The 25180-nt window shown below is 40.3% G+C and overlaps 1 protein-coding gene across 8 annotated transcripts in view; it reads left to right on the top strand.

Annotated features, from left to right (window-relative positions):
* The window catches only part of MARK2 (microtubule affinity regulating kinase 2), a 143916-nt gene that overhangs the window by 13785 nt on the left and 104951 nt on the right, over positions 1-25180 (top strand). For 5 of the 8 annotated variants that reach the window (XM_073658552.1, XM_073658551.1, XM_073658548.1 and 2 more), the window contains exon 1: positions 4911-5347. The exons of 1 other annotated variant lie outside the window; for it this stretch is intronic. In XM_073658552.1, coding sequence (XP_073514653.1) covers positions 5276-5347 — 72 coding nt within the window. In that variant the 5' untranslated portion in view covers positions 4911-5275. Of the gene's footprint in view, positions 1-4910; positions 5348-14469; positions 14570-25180 lie in introns of those variants that run through there. 2 more of the 8 variants (XM_073658546.1, XM_073658550.1) reach the window with 2 other exon arrangements.

Raw genomic sequence — 25180 nt, 5'->3', positions numbered from 1 at the left:
TCTGAGTGCTGTTCACAAGTTTGGGGAGGGTCTTAAATAGTCAGAAAAGGCTGGCAAAAGAGATCTTTAATCCACACATGTGAAGCTCATTATTCTTGGTGCCTGAACTACTTCTTAATACTTTTGGGGGACCAAACAGAATTCTTGTGGTTTGAGGGGTTGAATAATAAATGACACTCTGAATTAACTTTTAATGTTTTAAAAAAAAAAAAAAAAAAATTTGCTGCAGTGCATTTCCCACTTCCAGGCTGATCTACAGTACAAATGTCACAATGCCAAGTTAATTCCGCATGTGTCAACCAGCTAAATCTGCAGGGGGTTGAATACTACTTGTAGGCACTGTACTTAACAAAAAAGTGTGAAACAACTGAAAATATGTCTTATATTCTAGGTTCTTCAAAGTAGCCACCATTTGCTTTGATGACTGCTTAGCACACTCTTGGCATTCTCTTGATGAGCTTCAAGAGGTAGTCACCGGAAATGGTCTTCCAACAATCTTGAAGGAGTTCCCAGAGATGTTTAGCACTTGTTGACCCTTTTGCCTTCACTCTGCGGTCCAGCTCACCCCAAACCATCTTGATTGGGTTCAGGTCTGGTGACTGTGGAGGCCAGGTCATCTGTCGTAGCATCCCATCCCTCTCCTTCTTGGTGAAATATATATATATGTACTCCTATTGTGGTTTTTGGAAATATTGGATTGCTAATGTTTTTTGAGGATTTTAGGTACATATTCCCATAAAGCTAGACATGTAAATAGCGTTTTTCAAATCACAAGATATTGTAATCCTCGATCTGCTCTGGATTTGATTCTGATTCTCATACATTGCTTGCAAGCACTGAGCTTTGCCAATTTTTTTTTGGTGAGTTTTTAACACCGTTCCAGCAAAGTGGTTGGGATTTATAGAAATATCCTGCCCACTGAGCTGCTTTTTTACTCAGTGTAAATTGACCTATGGTGTTTTTATCAAATCTCCAACATGTCAAGTTCTCTTGCTGGTACTCTGAGTTTTCTGTGCTAATTTTCTCCATAGACTTGAATTACATGCGCAAAATCCACAGGTAACAAACGCACATTCATTTTTAGGGTATTTCCGCAGCGGAAATACCTCAAAAACGCATGTAATCCATACATGGCTGTACCGATAAAGTTTTGTCAAAGCCAAATACCAGGAAGTATCTAAAACAAAGCAATTTTATTTAAAAATGACATGCCAACTAGAGAGAAAAAGCGTCCAAAAAATGTAATAAAAAGAACTCAAATGCAAGTAACCTAATTTACTTAATAGGTGCAGAAAAACTGCAACATCAAAAAGTCATCATGGGAACATAACCTTAAGGAGATTTCAGTGAAATTGCTCTTCTAAGTGTATGTGCCCACGTAGCGTTTTAAAAGTGTATTTGATGCGGAATTTCCGCAGCGGAAACGCTTGTAAACAGCTTGGTAATTCGCACCCCATGGTCCCCAATGAGAATCCGCAAGTTCTATGCCCATGCTGCGGATTTTTCCGCAGCGTTTTTGATGCGCACAAAAATCCGCAGCATGTCAATTAATTTTGCGTTTCCGCATGCGGAATTGCCTTTTCAATGCAATAAAAAATGCAAGGCAATTCCGCATGTCGAAAACGCGCGATAAACGCTTGCGAAATTCCACATGCGTTTTTCCGGGAAAGGACATGCAGAAATGAAGCGCAAATTTTCCGCTTCATTTCCGCAACGTGGGCACATAGCCTTAGGTCTCGTTCACACAATCCAGTATTTGGTCAGTATTTTACATCAGTATTTGTAATCCAAAACCAGGAGTGGGTGATAGAAACACGTCAGCACTTCTGTATTTATTATACTTTTACCTCTGTTCAACTCCTGGTTATAGCTTACCGATGTAAAATACTGAACGTGTGAACATGGCCTTAACATTGCTCTGTAGAGTGCATACTAAGAGACTCCTATAAGGTCAGTTTGCACTTGTATTGGACTATGAACCACTTTCAGGCACAACAAATGGTGTTTGAGCCACAGGAAATACTAAGGCTACCTGCTGACAGAGAGGAATTTTTGCATCAAATTTCACTGCACAGCGGCTGCAAAATGTGCATGTATAACAGATTTTGCTATAGATTGTCAACGATCCCGAACTTCTATCACACACAGTGAATCGTGTTGAGCCGTACTGTTATTAGAGGAGAAATAACCGAAGGAGCTGCAAAATGAAGAACGAATTCACATTGATGTATTTGCAGAATACATGGCTGAAATCTTAGGTTCACCCTTGGGTTTCTACCAGGAATTTGCAGCTTGAATTGCTGCGGTGCTCATGCGGCTTTGCTCTATTAGTAATAGACTTGTTACTTATTGAAGTAGTTCCCAAATAAATGGTAGAAGAATCCCTGGACGTATGAACGTCAGCACTGAGTTCCCAGTTATAACAATGGGAGTTGTCGCACATTTATCAACAAAGAATAAGTAGCAAAACCATGTACAAAAAACTGTGTGAATGTACCCAATGGGGTACCCCAAGGGTGCATCCACACATTGTGTTTTAATTATCTGCTCCAAAAATCAGCAATTTTGCAATATTTTTATGTTTGTATTTCCAGATTTTCTTACTTGCCTTTCTTCCATTCATCAAAATGGGTGAAAAACATTACAAAAGTGCTGAAATATTGACATGCTGCAGATTTAAAAAAAAAAATCGTCCAGCTGCTTAAAAAATGGCAGAGAAAACCTAGCGTGTGCATGATATTTTTTTATATCTCATTCACTTTACTGGTACTGTAAAATGCAGTGTTTTTGTCATGGAAAAAAAAGCTTCCATTAAAAAAAAAAACCACTGCAAAAATTCCACGTGTGAACATACCCTTTGATTGCGTTCCCATAATAAGTATTTGGTGAGTTTTAGATGTTGCACCATTAGATTGTGTTTTGTTTGTTTTTTTTTTCATTTCATTTTTGAGTGCACTTTTTTTTACATATGTTTATAGTCTTTGTGGCATGTCATGTTTTAAATAAAGTTGCTTTGCTTTTGATACTTCCTGGTATTTGGCTTTGACAAAACTTTATTGATATGGTCATGTGCAGATTACATGCATTTTATTTTTACTTGGGAATTTTCTACATCTAATGAATTTCTATGGGAAAAATCGGTTCATAAAACAATGTACCATGAAGAGAAATTGACATGTTGCAGATTTGAAACACGCACCGCAGGTCAGTTTACGCTGAGTAAATAAAATACACTGTGGACTCAAGATTTCTATAAATCCTATTCACTTTGCTGGAGCTGCAGCAAATATAAGCAGCATCAAAAACTCATCGTGGGAACCTAACCTAATGGTGCTTCCCACTTAAGCCTCATTCACACTTAATTGTTTTTTTACATAGAGAAAAATGGACCAAGTTTGATCAGAGTTGAATTTGGTCCAGGCGTCACCAGATTTTTCATACATGGGAAAAAAAAAAAAGTTTCTTCCCCACCTTGTACTATTTAACAGCTCGTAAAAATCGGACCGCACTCCGGCATCCAAATGCAGTCTGATTTTTTTTTATTTTTTTTTTTCTTGGTCCCATAGAATTGCATTGCCAATTCTGATCTGAAATTGGATCAAAATAAGACACATCTATTTGATTTGTCACTGATCAATGGTATGAGGAAAAAAATTTGAACTATGGACTATCATGGGCAGTACAGTGGCTCAGTGGTTAGCACTGTTGCTTTGCAGCGCTGGGGTCCTGAGTTCAAATCCCACCAAGGAAACACCTGCAAGGAGTTTGTATTTTTTCCCTGTTTGTGTAGGTTTCCTCCCACACTCCAAAGACATACTGATGGGGAATGTAGATTGTGAGCCCCAATGGGGACAGCGATGATAATGTCTGTAAAGTGCTATGGAATATGATGGCACTATTTAAGCAACTCGTAATAAATGGGTATGAGTACTATCTGTGAAAAACACAGATAGCACTTGTACAAGAAAAATTGAAGTCTGAATGAGGCCAAAGTTTTGAATGTGGTCCGGGAGCAAAAATAAATTGTGGCATGTTAATGGGGTACATCTTGCCCATTAGAGAATATAAAGGGTATCAACCACTGAGGACTCTCAAATCTTAATATTTCTCCATTAGAGAATAGGGTGGTGCATATTTTGACTGTAGTCTGTAGTACACAGCTGCTTTTGGGCTTTCTAGAATTGTCCATCTTTTGTGTATTAAGAGAATTGTTTTATTTGTATTAAAAGTCCAGAATTGTAGAAAGTTGCTGTATTATTGTAGTGAATCCCTGTGACTGGCCTTTGTGGGATTGCACTTATCCAACAGTGGTATTACTGGTTTCTCCTGCAATGTTGTGCTGTGTTTGGGGGGCAGGGAACTTTCATTCTAGCATTCTTTTCCAACAAGAGGAGGGAGGGAGCAAATAAACTATGGCTCTGTCTGTGCTTCTTACTAGTGGTCTGTCAGGCAGTGCAAAACAGTGGGCATTGTCCTGAAAGCCTGTATTGACAGTGACTGTTGTAGTAAAGTGCTTGGGTTACCCAAATGTTTTTGTCCTATTGACCTAATGACATTTTCTAATTATTTCTAAACCTTATTACGGCTTTCAACAACTCTGATGGATCTGTTTTTGTGTGGACTTGTAATAGCCCTCTCTGTTGTCTCCGGGTCCGTCTCTATTGTGTTTTATTTCTGAGATTACAACAAATATCACTGATTTTCTCTCTTATTCTGACCTTCATCTATAAAGCTTGACGCTGTCAAGTGCATCATGCGTTGTGGGAAAATAGATGAAGAAAGCCTATTTCTTTTTCCCTCCCAGTTTAATCTTTGCTCTGTTGCACAAGAAGAAGCAACAGTCAGAAAAAAAAGGCAAAGCTTCAGTGTCTTCTATAGGAAGAGGAGGAGCAGAACTAGCTTGGTTGAGGGGGTTGGGAAAGGAAGAATTACCTTTCTCTCACTCGAGCAGTTTAGGTTCATGAGAACTACATCCTCTCAGCTGCTGTGCACTAGCATCGAATGCCATGATGTCAGCTTCTATCTCACCAGCTTTACCTGCCCTAGTAAGGAGGGGACAGGTCAGGTTCTCCTCCCTTGTTGCGTGATACTTCAGGGTGGTAACTTCCTGCTTTCTAGTTTAGTAAAGAAGGGAACGTGAGCGAGCAAGTAGGTGTACCTCCCCCCCTGCCACAAAGTCTGGACTGACGGATTAAAGGAAAAAAAAATATTCAGACAATCTGGCTGCAGCCTTTTTTATCTTCATGAGAGGGATTCATTAAAAGAAAGAGCAAACATGTTAGAGGATATAGCAGCAAAGCGTCGTGATCATCCTGACTCCTGTACAACCCCACTACTTGCTCTCGAGGTTTGTAACCATTTATGTTTCAATAGAGCTGTTTTCTTGTAACCTTTTTTTTTCTTTTAGGAAGTGTGATGTATGGCTGGGGTTGTCACTTTGTTACCTTCTTAATGTCAGTAGATAACCTGGCCAAAGCAAGTAGCAGCAGAAATGAACATTCATGGTTTGTCATTTCTTATGAATGTTAAATACGCTTTTACTGCCGTAACAATAAAATATGGAAAGTGTTATGGAAATGAGCGTTAGCCAGACTTATCTCCCAGGGAAGTGTTTGACTCCGGATAGCTGGTGTCTTGTAGACTTGTATGATCTGGTTACCAATCTGTACCATTGTGTGCTGGATTAATTATTAAACTCCTGCTGTATAAGTGCCTGGTATGATCTACTTACAATTACTATAAAAGTATGTTGTGCTGATCTTTGTAGATGGTGTCATTGAGCCGAGCACCTTTCCTTAGGTAAACTACTTGTCTGTACTGTAGTATGTAGTAGAGGGAAACATTAGAAATGTAGGCCTTTAGTCGGGGATATAGTAAAGTGGTGTACATGGAGTGTGGGTCAGGAAATTCTCACGGTTTCAACGTATGAACGGAATTAAAAAGTTACCTATAAACTAATATTCTGGACTATCATTGATGTGTTTTATCTGACTCCAAAAAAAAGTCAAGGTTGATGTACAAATAAATAGTCTGATGACTAATAGAAGGATTTCTGATTTTGCCTCATACATTCATTAAATAGGATCAGTCATGACAGGACACTTCAGGCAGGCAGATGATGACGCCTTACAAGACTGACGTCAGATGCTATCATTTTCATAAAGCTTTGTCTGGAGTTCAGATCTCAGGACCCGGGTTACAAAATGTAGGGGAAGAAGAGGGTCACAGCTGAAAATGCTATATAAATGTCTGATATCGTCTCATCACGATTGATTAATTTTAAAGAGTTTCTGAGGTATTCCAAGTCACTTTTTGGTTCAGCGCTAAAAGTTTGAGACATTGCACTTATGCCCCAGACACGTGTTTGTTTTGTTACAGTAAGTATATGAACCCTCTGCATTCATAGCCATGTTCATGCAAAATTAAGGCCATGTTCACATCAGTTCAGAGCCTTTTTCTGAAGGTTATTTCCTGGTGTATGCTTCCGATGGAAAGTTCCAAAATATGCCAGCATTAAGGTATATGGGAGAAAATAAACATAAGGCCTTATTCACACATGTTTAATCACCTACATGGAAAAATTGTACCGGTGTCATCAGTGTTTTCCATATTTTTCACGATGGATAAAGAAAGAAATAAATGACAAAGCTTCTCCTATACTTTGCAATGTTAAACACTGATGCCATCCGTGTGCTGTATGTGTTTTTCACAGACCCATAGACTTATGTTGTCCCTTGTCATCCGTGCTGCCGAAAAAAGCTGTCATGTCTCCGTGTGTTTTGTATGGACACATGGTCTGTGAAAAAACACACATATGAAAAGCACCATAGATTATAATGGGTACGTGTTGTATCCATGAAAAAAACGGCCGTGCAACATGGACATCTGAATGAGGCCTTACTAAGTATTATATTTTTTAATGGATACCTACATATAGAGTAAATCTACCGTATAAAAAAACCAATGGTCGTCTTGTGCTAACAGTGGTCAAGCCCAGAATTGACCACTGTTGTTGACTAATCTTGAAAAAAAAATTGTAACCTAAGTTGTTGCTTTTGTGATATTGAAAAGATATGTGCAATAAAAAAAAAAATGATTAACACACAATATCGATATCAAAGGACAACACTCCAGATATGTATGGACACCTATTTTTGGGTGGGTTTTTGAAACCCATGTACCCACATACTTGAGGGATTTGTTCGTTATATACGGTCCCTTTAAACTTTGGTTTGGGAATGTGGCTGTGCAGCTGTAGTATGGCACCCATTGAAATCTCTAGGTCCATACTATGCTTGTGTGTGCCCTAGTTTGCCATGTGCGTGTACCCACCCGTCATATGGGTGATGAGTTTTTGGCAGATTACCTTTTTGAAATGTCTTCATTCATGCAGTCAAAAAATTGCCAGGTGCAATAGAGAAAGTCCCACCAGAGAAAAAAAAATGGTGACAGCATCTGTTTTTGTCAGTTGCGTGAAAGAACGTTGCTGTCCAGTGTGTTGGTGTTGATAATTGTCTTTTGTGGTTTCCTGGTTTTTTTTTTTTCTTTTATCCTATTTGGCCTCTGTTCACATCTGCTCTAGTTATTACCATATTTCTGTTCTTAGAACAGAAATACAAGGATTATGGTAGTTTCGGACCCTCGGCGTGTCAGACACCGGCTCTGTCTGATGAGTTCCATTGATTATAGTAGGGGACATCTGTTTTGTGACCAGCAGCCTCGGCGAAAAGGGGTTTGAGTGGGGCAGCATGTATGGAAGCCTCGGCGAAAAGGGGTTTGAGTGGGGCAGCATGTATGGACTTGGTGCAGTACAGCGTAGTTTAGTATTCACCATATGGAAGTATATAGACATGTATTTTTATTTATTTTTTTACAAGTGGTATATTGCAAAATTAACAGCATGTGTCATGGAGAGCCCTGTGGTATAATTGAAAGTTCATATTTGTCCAGTGCAGCTGCCTAAACTGTTTACTTTCCAGGCCATTTTCAAGATCTCTGCTTGCTGTCAGTGTGTATTTGGAGGGTTAAAACCTGTGCTTGCCTGGTGTTGCTAACACAGTGGGATTTTTGTTACAATGGACCTGGCATGTGTATGTATGGAGTCCACAGCAGCAGAGAGTTTACAGTCCGCTGCACAAGGCAGTAGTACTAGGAAGGTGCATTAAAAACTATGCCTGACCCCCAGTCATACAGCAGCAGTGTTATAGCCTCTGGAGATAGAGGCAACATTTGCTGACAATAAGCAAAAATTTTGAAGATAATGGATTGAAACATAGATTAGGAATTTGAATAACTTTTTCTTTATAAAACCTTAGCATAAGATTCAACAATCGTTTTAATATTCTAGTGAGACTGGTGCAAAATGATTGTTGGATCTCTCAGTTTCTATGAGCAATTAAAAGTAATTATTATAGGGAATCAGTCATCAGTTGTTTGCTATTCCATCTGAGAACTACATAATGTAGGGACAGAGACCTCCAATTCCAGTGATGTATCACTTACTGGGCTGCTTGCTGTAGGTTTGATAAAATCACTGTTTTATCAGCAGATTTTCAGCAGAGGACCTGCAGCCATCTATATCCTCCATATTCTTGAGTTCTATATACCCTCCTTTACCCACCACTGATTGGCAGTTTTCTGCCTATGCACAGTGTACACAGAAAGCTGTCAATCAGTGGGGTGGGCGGGGTTATACACAGCTCAACATTCAGAGCACTGCTAGATCTGCAGCAGAGAAAACAGTGATTTTATCAAAACTGCAGCAAGCAGCATAGTAAATGATACATCACTAGAATTAAAGTTTCTGCCCCTACATTATGCTGTTCTCATATGGCGTAGCAAAAAAACTAGCAACTGATTCCCTTTAAGGCCAAAGTATAACTGCAGAGGGAAAGATCCGGCTCATTGGTTGGGTGATTTTTATTTTTTTTTCCCCATGGTGGCAGCTTTTGTTACAGAATCCATTTCTAAAGGATAAAAATCTGTCCCAGATCATGTAACGTACAACCAAGTGCACAGCCTGTCAGAGTTCTGCAATGTGTAGGTTTATCCACAAGTTGCACTCAAATTGTATATTTTATTTTAGCTGCAATTTTGCAAAAATTGTAAAAGCATGTTTTTGACTGCTGCGTGGGAACACGTTCATGTTGGAACTTTTTCGTCAGTGTTCTACCTATGTCTATCACATAGTCAGAACAGATATTAGAGGTTGATTCACCAAGGCTGGTCTGTTGGAAGCCAGTCTTTAAGGCTTGATTCACACTTCTGTGTTTAAACACGTATGTGAAAAAATGATATGGTGTCATCAGTGTTTTTGCATCAATGTGTCCGTTTTTACCATTCGTGTGTTTTTCATGAACAGATGAGAATTTTTTTTTTTTTTTTACAAAGCTTCTCCTATGCTTTTGCAACGTTAAACACGGATGGGACACTAATGCCATCGATGTGCTGTAATTGTTTTTCAAAGACCCATTGACTTGCATTGGCCCTTTTCATTTGTGCTGCCAGAAAAAAAACGAACATGTCTCCATGTGTTTTGCATGGACACTTGGTCTGTGAAAAACACGAACATGTGAATCACCATAGATTATAATGGGTACGTGTTATATCTGTGAAAAAAACGGATGCAACATGTATGTGCTGCAATGAGACCTAATGTAGAGTTCGCTGGAGTAAATTAAGAGGTCCTCCTCCGTCTATACCCTGCCACTTTCCAAAAAAGTTTGAGGGTATGACTTAACAATTTTGCAACTATTTCATGTCAGTTTTCCGACCCAAACTGCTTGATGAATCGGACCTTACCCTTTTTTTTAATGGAATAATTACTTTTCATTGTATGAGTAAGATATATTTCATGAAATCTGAGTACCTGTTCAAGGTCTTCTTCTCATGACCCCATAACTAATCCATATTGTAAAGATGCGTATACCGTGTACAAAGAAATGAGTGGGCCCATACTTTTCCTCCATATGCCACTTATTTTAGGTTTGTGGCATGTAACATTGCGTACCGTAATATAGAAGTGGTCACTTCTAGACGCATTTCTTCTCACGGAAAATATAGCTTGTTACGGAGACATCCTATCACGGCACAAAGAGTGTTTATTGGCCATATTACATAGGGACTCTGTGTCCTGCCAAGCTGCTGCTTTGAGGCCTAGGACTCTGTGTGTGTTTGTATACTAAACATAAATCATACCTAACGACGGACTTTTTATATTCATGCTTCTTTTGACTTTTTTTTTCAAATATATTTACCTAATTGTTTGGCTTTACATATGCTATTTTTTTGGCACTTTTTGATAAATATTTTTGCAATTCTAGTAAAGTATTTATAAAAAGATGTGTGAACGATTCATACAGTATAGATTTAAAGTGGCTGATATAGACCTATTTCTGTGTGGGTGCCCATGAGACTGGCAGGCTAAATGCAGATAACTGTTGAATAGTTGATCTATCATGATTTTTTATTTCTGTTGTGGGTAGAGATGGTGCGAATCAATTTGCGCAAACCTATTTTCAGTCCAGCGGTCACATCCGGTAATCTGTGACTGTCAGGACTCAGGCGGGATACCTGAGAACTGCCTCCTACCTCCCGGTATCTGGAGATCTTCCTTTGATTAGCTGGCCTGTGAAGAAGTCGTCATTGCGGTATTGGCGCACATGATAACTAAGCAAAAGAAGAGCCGCGGACTTCGAGAGGTAAGGGGTGGTTCTCAGGGCTACTGTGTCCGAAGGCCACGGATTATTGACCAGGTCCTGTGAAGCGATTTACACCATCCCTAGTTGTGGGCAATTCTTAGAAAGTCATTTGTGCACCCTATCGATTAAGCAACTTGTTCTTAAAAATTATGATCCTGTTGTCCAGAACAATTTGCAGAAGGTTGAGAGAATGGACACTGAAATCTCTAGTGCATGGTCGGATTTAGAGTACATTCACAGTGTTTTAAACCACTTAGATTTCCAATTGAAGTTTGTTATTAAAATTACTGTGTCATGTGAAAGCACTTTTATATCTGCAGTGATGACTTATTAGGTGCCTTAGATGTTGAACCTTGCAGTTAATAACAGTTGGAAATAATACACAAGAGGCTCCCAATTAGTCATACTCTAAGGGGCTCGGCTCATTTCACAGCCAGCCGACGCTGTGAAAGAATTTTTTGGTACTTTTCATTTGTTTCTATGATTGTACAGAAACTTCTAGTTCAAAACCAGCTTAATCCAACTCTCATGCTAAGGCGCCCATTTCATGTCTAAATCATTATATAGTCCGCTAACATTCAGTATAAGTAAATGGGGTATTTTATCCCCTATTCACATGCTCCTGAAAAATTCTGCATGGAATTTGCATTGTGCTATGGAATAAAATAATTCAAGAATAATTCAAGTTTGTTATTCTCACTGATTCTGTACAGAAAGGATGCGTTTTGTCCTAATAAAAAACACTAAGGCTAATCCTAAAATAAGTCAATGGCAGAGATCACAGAGTGTCTGCCTCATGTTTCTCGAATCCTCCTGTAAAACACAAGTTGGATCTGACATATGCAAATCCGAGACGTGTGAAAATATCCTTGTGCAAGTATATGGGTGGTGAAGTAATGTCTTTTGTAGATCGTTTCTGAATATACGTTCGTATAGTGATTCATTTACCCTACTTAAAAACTGAAGAAAAAAAAAATCCATGTAGGATATATATATATACACTGCTCAAAAAAATAAAGGGAACACTCAAATAACACATCCTAGATCTGAATGAATGAAATATTCTCATTGAATACTTTGTTCTGTACAAAGTTGAATGTGCTGACAACAAAATCACGCAAAAATCATAAATGGAAATCAAATTTATTAACCAATGGAGGCCTGGATTTGGAGCCCCCCCCCCCCCCCAAAAAAAAAATTAAAGTGGAAAAACACACTACAGGCTGATCCAAATTTGATGTAATGTACTTAAAACAAGTCAAAATGGGGCTCAGTATTTTGTGTTGCCTCCACGTGCCTGTATGACCTCCATACGACGCCTGGGCATGCTCCTGATGAGGTTGCGGATGGTCTCCTGTGGGATCTCCTCCCAGACCTGGACTGAAGCATCCACCAACTCCTGGACAGTCTGTGGTGCAACATGGCGTTGATGGATGGAGCGAGACATGATGTCCCAGATGTGTTCAATCGGATTCAGGTCTGGGGAACGGACGGGCCAGTCCATAGCTTCAATGCCTTCATCTTGCAGGAACTGCTGACACACTCCAGCCACATGAGGTCTGGCATTGTCCTGCATTAGGAGGAACCCAGGGCCAACCGCACCAGCATATGCTCTCACAAGGGGTCTGAGGATTTCATCTCGGTACCTAATGGCAGTCAGGCTACCTCTGGCGAGCACATGGAGGGCTGTGCGGCCCTCTAAAGAAATGCCACCCCACGCCATTACTGACCCACTGCCAAACCGGTCATGCTGAAGGATGTTGCAGGCAGCAGATCGCTCTCCACGGAGTCTCCAGACTCTCACGTCTGTCACATGTGCTCAGTGTGAACCTGCTTTCATCTGTGAAGAGCACAGGGCAGCAGTGGCGACTTTGCCAATCCTGGTGTTCTGTGGCAAATGCAAAGCATCCTGCACGGTGTTGGGCTGTGAGCACAACCCCCATCTATGGACGTCGGGCCCTCATACCACCCTCATGGAGTCGGTTTCTAACCGTTTGTGCAGACACATGCACATTTGTGGCCTGCTGGAGGTCATTTTGCAGGGCTCTGGCAGTGCTCCTCCTGTTCCTCCTTGCACAAAGGCAGAGGTAGCGGTCCTGCTGCTGGGTTGTTGCCCTCCTACGGCCCCCTCCACGTCTTCTGGTGTACTGGCCTGTCTCTTGGTAGCGCCTCCAGCCTCTGGACACTATGCTGACAGACACAGCAAACCTTCTTGCAACAGCTCGCATTGATGTGCCACCCTGGATGAGCTGCACTACCTGAGCAACTTCTGTGGGTTGTAGAGTCCGTCTCATGCTACCACGAGTGTGAAAGCTCAACCAACATTCAAAAGTGACCAAAACATCAGCCAGAAAGCATTGGTACTGAGATGTGGTCTGTGGACCCCACCTGCAAAACCACTCCTTTATTGAGTGTGTCTTGATCATTGCCAATAATTTCCATCTATTGTCTATTCCATTTGCACAACAGCATGTGAAATTGATTGTCAATCAGTGTTGCTTCCTAAGTGGACAGTTTGATTTCACAGACGTTTGATTTACTTGGAGTTATATTCTGTTGTTTAAGTGTTCCCTGTATTTTTTTACTGTGTTCATTGCTCTATAAAAATGACATGGAAACCTGATTCTCCAGTTCAGAATGATTACTGCAATTCCAAACTTGCATAATTTTTTTATGTAAATGATGAAAAAAATATTCAGGAGTTTTAGAAACAACTTTTTTTTTTTATTATTATTTTTGTCATCACTTTCCAAGATCTATAACATTTATATTTTTCCTTCTGAAGGCTTGTTTTTTGCATAGTGAACTGAACTGTTTTTTATTGATTATCATTTTGGGGTGTACACTGTTTTTTCTCTTCTTTTTTGTTTGGTACTGTGGTGCCTGAAAAACAGCAACTACTGTATGGGTTAAAGTTGTATTTTTATAGATCAGACTTTTACAGGTGCAGCAATACCTGATGTGTTTTTTTTTTTTATTTATTTTGTTTTCATTTTTTTTAAATTTCAGAGAAATTGAACCTGCGATCATCTGATGGCTCATACTCTATACTGCAATACCACGGTAGTGCAGTATATAGCATAAATCACTGTTTCCTGTGAAGCTCATCTTATGGCTGAGCTTCACAGGAGGACCAATATTTCAGTGACTGGGACATGCAGCAATCCCACGGCTGCCCTGCCATAGCATGCCTTGCGGGGAGCCGATAGAAGTCAGTGCGCATCAGAAACGGCAATTGCACTATTTAAATGCTGCTGTCTGAGATGGACAGCAGCAACTAAATAATTAACAGCAGCAGACGGATCTCCGCTATGGACGCGGATGCTATTTTTCTGTGACTTGCACAGTAGTTTAGCTCCTTAGTACTTCTCTACTCACTCCAATCCGCTCCATGACAGATTTATCCATGATTGGGCGTTAAAGGATTAAATCCCCTGACCCACTAGCTGTCTTTGGCAGCCTTTGTTTGCTTTCCCATAGAGATGACGAACTCTGCGGTAGCGCTAGTGTATATGTCATTGCTCTACAAAAATAATAAAAGATCTGTGAAGACAACTGGAGCAAGAGGGTAGAACGTTTGTTTCCTACTATATACCATTTCCTGTTCCTGGTCAGATAACCCCTATGAAGGGTTTAGTGGTGTTTTTAGATCTCAAAATGTAATTTGGAAGAAAGCAAAAGCCTTTTCCGACTTTTACCTTGAAACAGGTCCTTGCTGAGCAAAGAGCTTAGCAAATGTGGGTGTGTATGTGTTTTTTTCTCTTTCTGCTTACGACCTCAGCCGTACTGCATGCTTATCGGATTACTTTTCCTGCTTCGAATGCAAACCTGTGACAAAGCGAAGCAGCCCTCAACCTTCCTCCTCCAAAGTATGTAATTACCTTTTATTACTGCTCGGTTAGGCATAGGACCTTCTTTTTGAATTGTTTATATATAAATCTTTTTGAAGTGTTTTATATTTAGTCTTTTTTGTTTTGTAAATGAAGTTTAATGGTTCCATAAGATCTGCAACGTTCTAATAAACTTACATTTCCTCCCTGTTTTTCCTCCCTGTTTTTCCTCACATAATCTAATCCAAATCAATCGTATAAATTAAATACGTGAGAAGCCGGAATCTCTTTTGTGTCCTGATAGAATTGCTACAATGTTTCGGCCTAAACACAGTATATCCGACTGGATTGTCAGCTGTTTGTAACATTCTAGGAAACCTTGGAATAAACAGTTTTCCATGTAGGACCCTCATCTGATGGACACTTGAATTCTGGGTTATCTTTTGTGTGTATTTTACTCCGGTATTGTGTGCTTCAGATGAGACCATTTTGCTTTTTTAGATTTTCTGCTGTGATGCTTCACAACAGCAGGGCATGAGGAGGTGGAGGCGGCAGTTTCTCTGCCTGCTGTCACTGTGTCTAATCATTTATTACTCTGTGATAAAGTTTGTGTTTCCCCTGAGCGGGAGGCTATGTGGAGCTGACAGCCTAGGCCGGGGAGGGGCTGTAGCTGTACACAGCATGTAATGACATCACCCACCAGGAACAGGAAATGCCCCTTTATCTGCACTGGAGACTTTGCATTAGCATCATAGACCTATGATTATGTCCTGGGTTGTTGCAGTGCAGTGTCCCTAGGGAGAGGATTAGTCTGTGACCCAGCGATTCAATGTTGAAAAGTCTATCCCTGTGGACCGAAACTAACTTTCTGATCACTGGGGACCCCAAGTGATACCGAGGTTAGGTTTTTCAGACCCATCTTGCACGGCGCAGAGGCGTACATGCTTGGTGTCTGCCCCATTTGTCTACAGAAGGGTTCCCCAACTCCAGTCCTCAAGGCCCACCAACAGGTCATGTTTTCAGGATTTCCTTAGTATTGCCTTGGTGATAATTGCATCACCTGCACAGGCAATAAATCCATCACCTGTGCAATACTAAGGAAATCCTGAAAAACATGACCTGTTGGTCGGCCTTGAGGAATGCAGTTGGGGAACCCTGGTCTACAGGAGTGCTGGAAAAAGACGAGCGCTGTGCCGGTGGCAAAAGAACATCGTTTGACTGCAACATGGGAACTCGCCCTAATTAGTTGTGCACCAGTGTGATCATTAAATGACCAGGATGGATTGTTATATAAAAGTTATAAGGTTACTCAATGGCTGCAAACAGTATACAGCCCTTGTTCTGGCTACCAGATATGAATGTGCAAAATATATTGCTTGCTATTCCAAGGTCAGTTTTTAAAGCCCGTGTTTGTGAATGAATGAAAATTAGCTGTGCAAAATCAGTAGATCAAACCAGTTGTAAAGTTCATAAGCTTTCATGCAGAAAAAAAAATATTTTCTGGTATTGAAAAAATACCCGAGCTCCAGGAAATGTGATAAACTTAAAAAAATAACCCTTACTATTTCAATTCCAGATGTTCTATTACTGATGCTTTTGTACTCCCTGCCGCCTTTCGTTTGCTTCTCTTCAGTGGTGACTTGCCGTGCATCCACTTGATTACTGTAGCCAATCACATGTGATTTTTTTATTTTATTTTTTAAGACCCCAATGCACATTAGACTAATGTCGGCTGGACCCGCTGATATCGACTGGTACGTCTGACAGTCCAATGTGTATGGGGGCTTCACGCTAGTGGTGGCCAAGAGAAATGTTGATTGTGCATGTCCGACTTCAGATTGCTGATTGCTTTCTTCTGGAGAGAAGACGCCGGCCGATGTGTCACTTGACGGCTTTCTCATACAGAACGCAGAATGGGAGAATCGACTGAGATGAATGTCGGCTGAGCAGTCGGTCAAAACATCGTTTGGCTGACAGCCACCTGATGTGTATGGCCAACTTTAGCATATATGGCATAAGATTGGTCAGTTCCAGGCCTGTGATTGGTTACAGAGGTCACATGAATGTGTACCATACCTCATCATTATTGCAGCAAAATAAAGACAAATGGGGATGATCGGAAAGACAGATATTTAACAAGTTCATTTTTTTTTTTTTTTAAACTATATTTTCTGCCATAGCGGTTGTTTCCCACATCTGACATTCATAGTTCTAGTAAAAACCAAGATGTTTGGACTGACTTGGGGTCACAATATAAGCCTATAAGACTGTTTGTTTGGGATTGGGTCAGGTGACCTGTAACCAGCCCTGATATCGTGGTCTCTAATGGACTGTGAATGTTAGGTGTGTGTGAAACCAGGATTTAGTTGTTGTTTTTTTAAATTTAATCACAACCCCCATACAACAATACAGAAGTCTAAAATGTATGTATGGGTGCATTTGTAGCAGAGTATCACAAGAGCAGATCAGATTTGCAGATCATGCAGATTAAAAAATTCACAGCTTTCCCTATATGTAATTTTGACTTGCAGCGATTCTTAATAATTGTGTAATTATCTAAATTTTAATGTGTATTTGCAGCAGCAATGTATCAGAATTACTGCGGGTGAAGAAAAATTTGCGTCAAATTTTGCTTGTAAGACGCCGTTTTTTTGCAGTTAGGGTTGTCAACTTACAGCTCATTTGAATCTGCCTAACACTCAACAGGTAACTAAATTTTCATGTTTTTTTTAATTTTTTTTAAGTATTTGGCAGGCACTTTAATTGTCTGCAATCGATGGGATTCAGGGCCTGAGACCCCCCATTGATCGCTCAATAGATCGCCAAAATAATGCACAACTCTGGAGAGGTGAAAGCCCAGCCCTTGCCTCTTGCTTTCTGCTCTGTGTGCAACCTCAGGCAGCTGTACACTCCTGTCTACTGAGTTGTGCAATGTTCGGGGTCTAGGCTTGGGCCCCCACTGACCTGCAGGCAATTAAAGCTCCTGCCTAATATAAAAAAAACAAACGTCATGAAAGTTTAGTTACTACTTTAAAATACTGAATAGATGCACCCCTTTGGTTATAAAATGGAGGGTATGGTCTCTGTTCATTTTCACTCCATGTAACTGAGGGCGTATTGCTGCTCACCTCTGTCTCACACACCGTTCCTGCCGCAGGGACAGATGATACGGTCTCTGGCTTATGTTCCTGCTGGGAATTGACTCAACTGCTACAATGGCACCTTTCTCACATCTCCTCTTGTCCATAAAGTATTTTTAGGTCAAGGTTTTATGTCTCTAACCATACTGTTTTGGGATATGAGAAAACGGGTAATTTAACTGTCCCAGGCTGAGATCTGCACAGATCACACACCACAGTGAAAACCAGTTTCAATGGAGCCAATTAGAAGGAAAAACCAAACACTAGGTTTTTTATTAATTTATTTTTTGTTTTAGATCGTAGTCAATTTTTTTCTTTTCAGTTTCAAAACAATCTTACTGATTCACCTGTGAAGACTATGACAACTTTTTAATGGTATGTTCGTAGAGGTTTTTTTTCTATATGGATATTTGTGGCTGACGCAAACTTTTTGCATCAGGCTTTTTATGCTTTAATTCTGGGGCCTAGTTTAAAAATTTTTTTTCTGGCAGAAACATGTTAACAAATTAATGTGTTCCCTCTTTCTCTTCTATGCAGAGAAAAAAACAGCACCATGTGCACACTAGGCATTTTTACCCATTGATTATCACTAGAAAGCTTAGAAAATTTAGGCTTGTTTTTTTGCGGATTTTATTGCGGAGCTGCTTCAAAATCCATGTTAAAAACAAATGTATGCAGCTTAATATATTGTCAGCTAAGTAGCTGATATTTTAAAAATCTCGTTCACGTTTTGCAGATGTTTTCTGCACATAAATTGCCCTATGAAATGGATTCTCAAAACTGCAACATGTGAATTTTCATTGCAGATTCATTCTTTCTTTGCAATGCATAGGGTGAAATAGACTTCAAAATCCACAGGTAATGTATGATTGCGATTACTCCTTGCAAAATCAGCGTGAAATCTAGTGGTTACTATAAGCTGGTAGCGGACACCACTGGATTGAGCGTAGTAGCTTACTTCATACTGTTTCCTCATTCACTGAGTTCAATGTTGACGTTTGTCTTCAGAAATTTACTATGCTCCCCCTAGTGGTGGTTACGGTCAGCCAGGATTTATCACTAGAGACTTTTATTCTGGAGATTTGAAAATGAAAAATGATGGTATAAATATATAAGAAATATATCATCGTAGAAGTAGGGACTTATTTAGATTACAAAAGCAAAATAATTTTGGGGAGGTGTGCATCGTTTTATGTCTATTGCTAGCTTTACTATTTTTAAAACGTTGTTTTTTTGTTTGCTTAGCAACTTAAAATATATAAGTAAAATGTACTTTTCACAACCCTTTGTCCAGATAAAGGGTATTGAGGATGTAATGCAGTACTTTGGAAATGGATGTTTTCAGCCTTTGCAGCTGACAAATGGGCCACTACTGAGACACGGGACCTCAACCCCTCTATACACATTAGATGGCTGTCAGCCGATCAGTCGCCCGTCAGCCATCTCGGCCATCTCTCCAATAAACAGGAGGAATGTGTTCTACATGAGAAAGTCGCCGACTGACACACCGGCCAGTGGCTTATCTCCAGGAGAACAATGCGATCGGCAGTCCGAAAGCTGACATGCACGATCAATAGCTTCCCCAACCATCAGTCAACTGATGCCTCCATACACATTTAGATTGTCGGCCTAACCCGTCGCAATCAGGTGTATTCAACCAACATTAGTCTAATGTGTATGGGGGCCTTAAAGCTCCTTATACACTTTAGATAGCGGTTTGCTGAACTGATCTTTGGCGTCAGCTCAACTGTAGTGAACAAAAGAATCGGCAGTCTGAACTAGACATGCCGCATCCTTCTCTCCAACAATCGTTTGCCTATGGTCCCCATACTCCTCAGACTGTCAGCTGAAGCCATTGATATCGGCAGCTTCGGCCAATGGTAGTCTCTGTATGGGAGGCTTTAGCCTTCTGCAGACGGATTGCCATAATGCACAAAACTGATAGTTTGAGTAAAAAAATGTTTAACTCAAAAATTGTATCTGTGTAATGATCAGCGCACAGTAACTAGTTTGTAAAAATGCAAAGGATTCACCTACCGACATCCCCCCCCTCCACCACAATTTGTCCGGTACAGCTGCACGGGCCCCCTTGTTCTTCTGACTTGTACAGCCAAACACCATCAAGTCACCACTGTGGACAGTGATTGGTTGCAGTGGTCACATGTCTATACAAACAAAGCAGAAAGTGCAGAGCAGATTGGCTATGTATAAGTTTAGAGAAAAGCCAATTTCAGTTTCTTCCTGTGCTACAATGGGAATAATTGCCGTACCTCCAGCCTGGAGTAGCAGAAATAAATAGTTTTGAAATTATTGAATAAAACAAGTTAGACTCTCTCTCGTCTTTTGTGATGTAGATTACCTGACCATTGTCTTATATCTTCTACAAAAAAAGTATGTGTCTCCTACAAAAAAGGCATGTCTCATGTATTGTGTGTACTTTGCCTTGTACCTATTTTGACCTTTGAGCTACCAAGGTAATTGGAGAAGGGGTGTACTTAACCAGTAGCAAATCCTGCATAAAGTAATTTATACATATGGGAAAGACATTTGCTGCTTCTTTTTTGGGATCCCAAAATGTATGAATTTTGTAATAAGCATTTACAATATCTATATTCACCATTATTGCATGAAAATCCCTTGCTCTTATGTATAATACATGTACATACACTGGGACTAATCATTTCTAGGCCACTTTTACACAGTAAAACATTGGTCAGTATTTTGAAGCCAGAACTTTTTTTTTTTTATTCCTTTGTAAATCAACTCGTATTGTAGTTTTGACTTCTAAGAATAAGTAGAAATGCCTCCATCATACTCTTTCTGTGCTTGGGAACTATTTCTGAGTTTGACAGTTGTCATGTCTGAAAACCCAGTATTAAATGCTATATTAGGTCAATTTAACTTTTATATAGGAGTCTCCACAAAGGCAACTATATATGCCATATGTAGTAGTCTAATAATTTCAATATGTGATCAAAATAAAATGTTTCACATGTTTTTATTTTTTATGCCTATTGCCTACTTTCCCAAAAAAAACAAAAACAACAAAAAAACATGTTATACTAATACAGACAACTAAAGAAATTGTCAATTCAGTTCTATAAATTCCAGCGTTGCTTTTGTGTTTTCTCTTTTATCTTCTGATGGCCTCGCAGATGGACACTGCAACTTATTTGGCATTAAACGGTGTGTGATTATTTCATGTATCAGCAATCAATGAAAACCAAAATCCTCAACCAGCTGGATTCTAAATTGCCTTGAAAATCAATAAATTTTTTTTAGAAATCTTAGCATTTCATCACAGCAACTCCTAAAGTAACTATGTAGTGTGCATGGCCGTCGCGTGTATTCATGCACTACCAACAACGTCTAGGTGGGACAGCAGATGGCTTCTTGGGGATCTCCTCCCAGACCTGATTAGGGAATCGGTGGCCCCGGGATAGTCTGTATCAATACGTGGGGACATCGGATTCATAATGTCCCAGAGGTTCGTATTTGGATTAGGGTATGAGGGCCAGTGAATGGTATTAATGCATCATCCTGGGACTGCTTACACACCATGGCCTCATGAGGTCAGGCATTGTCCTACACCAAGAGGAACCCAGGGCCCTCTGCACCGGAGTAAGATCTGACAGGTATCAGAATGAAATCCTCAAGGCCACTAAAGGCTGTCCGATTACTGTTGGCTATCATATAGAGGTGTGATCAGCCCTCCGAGGATATGCCTCCACAGACCATCCCTGTCCCATCTACAAACTGGTCATGCTGCTGTGATGTTGCAGGCAGTATAACTATCCCCACAGTTTCTCCAGACTATTTCATATATGTTACCTGCTGTCGTTTGTAAAAAGAACAGGCCACCAAAGGTGGACCTAACAATTCTGGTGTTTTCTAGCTAATGCCAATTGAGCACGATGCTGAGCTGTGCGTTCAGGTCCCCACAGGACGATGGATACCTGTGCTACCCTCATGGAGTCTGTCTGACAGTTTTGGCAAAAGCCTGCAGACTGGTAGCTGCTGGAGGTAATTTTGTAGGGCTCTGGCAATGCTTCTTCCTTGCACAAAGAAGCAGATATCTGTCCCACTGCTGGATCAATTCTCTGTCTGGTGTCGTGTGATGGACTATGTCCTGGTATCTGCTCCATGATTTTGATACTATGCTGGGAGACACGCAAACCTTGCTACATTACATATAGATGGTCCATCCTAGAGGAGATACACCATCTCTGCAACCTGAAAGAGCTGTAGGATGCGACAAGGACACTAAACACAAATCTAGAGAAGAGTCAGTTTACAAGAATAAGAAGGGGAGCGTAATTGTCTGTGGTCACAAAACCATTCCCTTTTTGGGAGCGATTATGCTGTTGCCTCCCCACTGCACCAGTTGTAACTTTCATTTGCACCAGAAGCAGGTGACATTGGTTCACAATCGCTCATGCTTCCTTACCGGACACTTTGATATCCCTGAAATTTAATTGACTTGATGTGCAAGAGTAACTATAATTTTTTTTTTTTTTGACCAGTGTGTTCTACCTGTGGGAAGTTCTTAATGGATACTCTTGGTGAAATGCATTAAAATGAATTCACTAGAGACTGCTAGAGGTGGGCTTTGCATTCATTTTCTTTGGTTTATAAAGGTGGGGGAGGGGTGATGTTTCAAGTCAGGGAACCCTCCTTATTGATACCCAAGTGAAGGTGTTATTCGGAAGTGACCTCCTTTTTAATTCAGATCAAGAGTTTGTGTAGTGCTAGATCCCGATGAATCTGCATTATGGGTGTTTTACATACCCACATAAATAGGGCAGCACGGTGGCTCAGTGGTTAGCTCTGTTGCTTTCCAGCACTGGGGTCCTGGGTTCAAATCCCACTAAGGAAACATCTGTAATGAGTTTGTATGTTTTCCCCGAGTTTGTATGTTTTCCCCGTGTTTGCGTGGGTTACCTCCGGGTTCTCCGTTTTCCTTCCACACTCCTAAGACATACTGATAGGGAATTTTATATTGTGAGCCCCAATGGGGACAGTGATAATGTCTGTAATGCGCTGCAGAATATTATGGCGCTATATAAGCAATGCATAATAAATATGTTAAACATAGCAAAATAAATCGGTTGCACTTTTTTCAAACAAATAAATGTATGTGTTATTGGTCTGTTTTCTACACATACCGTACATATATTCACATGGCCTGTTTTTGTTTTACTTGATTTTCATTGTCTTTCAGTAAATGACCTTTTCTTTCAGCATTCACATCAGTATTTAGCTTCAGAATATCTAAGCAGTGTGCTCCCTCTATTCCTATACTTGAATGTAGGCCCAAAAATATCTTAACCGTGGGTGGAAATGATTCAGACCGTGCTGTAGAACATGTTTAGTGCAATATTTATCATGGGAAATAGGAGATTAGGGGAAAGGATTTCTACCACCAAGCATCTTACAGCCAGAGCTTTTTCAACTCTTCACTGTTTCTTGTTTCCTGATTACGGCTTTGAAACTTCAGCCTACTAATAATAATTTTGTAAAACAATCGTCTTTGTATTAGTTTGGGTTCTTGTCGTACCTGCTGCGAAAGAGCTGTGACAAATTTTCCGGTCATGCCTAGTATCATGGGGTGGTGCAGGACGCAAGGGTTTAGAGCATACACAAGAGTATATCCCTGTGTTATGCATTCAGGCTCTCCACGAGGCAGAACAGTGTATAGATACTGAGCTAGAGCTTGGGATAGGAATAGTTTATTAAAAAAGTGCACTGTTGCCCTTACCAGGCAGTAAAAGGGGGTATTACCGTGTCTACCGGAATTGGGAATACTGGCTTTTTTATGTCGGCCATAGGAGAAATACCCCTTCAAAGCCCATTTCACATAGGGCTTCAAAAATTTCAAGCAACATACTGCTTTTTTATGAAATGTTATAGCAGCCTTTATGTTGACAGGTTTGCAAGATAAAGCCGTGGTGTGATGGCAATTTATGGCAAACAAGGTGTTGGCAACCCTGAGACCCCATCACAAGAGATCTGACTAAGTGAAATGATTAAAGATGGTTAAAAGGTTGCTGTGAGCTTATTTGTAGTGAAGTGCACATCACACGAGTTTGCTTAGGGTGATCAGATATGCGCAGAGTATCGCAGGTGTTCGATGTGTCCTGTTCGAATCTCCGTGGCCGCATGTTTTGTGGCTGCTAAGACTAACACAAAGCATGCAGTGATTGCCTGACATGCATGAACAACCCCCACATGTTTTGTTGCTGTCTTAACAGCCGCGAAACATGCGGACTCGAGCACCCGCGATACTCGGTGCGTATCCGAGCACCCTAGACAAACTCCAGTAACGAGCACTTGCGCTCATCACTACTTATTTGCAACTGGAAAACAGTAAAGTCACAGTAAGGCCATATTCAGACATCTGTAAATCATGGTCCAAATGCAGTCTGCAATTTTAGTCCTTGGTTCTCCAGACAAGAACTCAACAACCTCATATATGCTGATGAAGCTGTTGCGTTCAGGTTAAGGGTATGTTCACACATCATGGTTTTTTTCTGCGTTCTACAGAAAAACCTGATCTCTTGCTAGGAGGTTGTTCAGGATTTTTTTTTTTTTTTGCTGTGTTCTTGTTTTTTTGCTACGTTTTTCTAATTGTCCTTTTGTCTCTGTTATGCATTTAAATAGAGTTCAGTGCAAAAAAAAAAAAAAAAATTTCATTCTGGTTTATGCACAAAAAACGCTGAAAACTTGGCACCTGCGTTTTTTTTTTTTACCACCCATTACTTCCAATGGGTGAAAAAACGCTGAAAGAAGTGACCTGCTCTATCTTTCAAAAAAACATGCAAAGCACAAAATACTGAACAGAAAAAAACATATGTGCGTGAGATTACTAAATTTCATAAACTTTGCTGGTACTGCAAAACGCAGCTTAAAATTTGCATAAAAAACGCTGAAAAAAACATGTGTGAAGATAGCCTAAGAGACTGGCGGTCAGTCTGGATATCGTGGTCCGTACTCAGACTGTTTTTCATATATGTCTAAATTCGGCATCACCTTGTGGCTTTGGATGTCCAGATGGCTCTTTGTAGCCCTCGTGAGGATTGGAGCTTGCCCAAAGTATTGTCACAGTATTTCTATCTACGAAAGGGAAATAATTCTGGTTGTCAGCGTGGTATTGCAATATCTCCAGTTTTGGGGTGTCCTGGCTGATATATTATGGCATTGTCTGCAGTTTCCTTGGCGGTGTTCACAAAGAGAATAACAACTGCAGCAAGCTGATCTAAAGCTACATGAGGCCATTACGGTCAATGAAGATGTTTCCATTGTTTGTAAGAAGGCTGATCTAAAGATTATATATGTTGTGTTTTTATAGTATTTAGCTTATGGCCGGGTATGTTTTTTAATTTTAATTTTTTTTTTATAACCAGGATATAATAATTTGACCCCCTGGAATGATATGTGCTACTTAGTGATTAGCAGACAAGGTGGCTGTATAATACGCTGTGAGCTTTACAGTACACATCACTCACTTGCG

The sequence above is a fragment of the Phyllobates terribilis genome, unplaced genomic scaffold (assembly GCF_046119375.1).
Source record: "Phyllobates terribilis strain yellow unplaced genomic scaffold, ASM4611937v1 Scaffold_13__5_contigs__length_258822181, whole genome shotgun sequence".
NCBI classification, from domain to species: Eukaryota; Metazoa; Chordata; class Amphibia; order Anura; family Dendrobatidae; genus Phyllobates; species Phyllobates terribilis.
The sequence above is the reverse complement of the archived record's forward strand: the minus strand, read 5'-3'. Positions and strand labels throughout refer to the sequence as shown.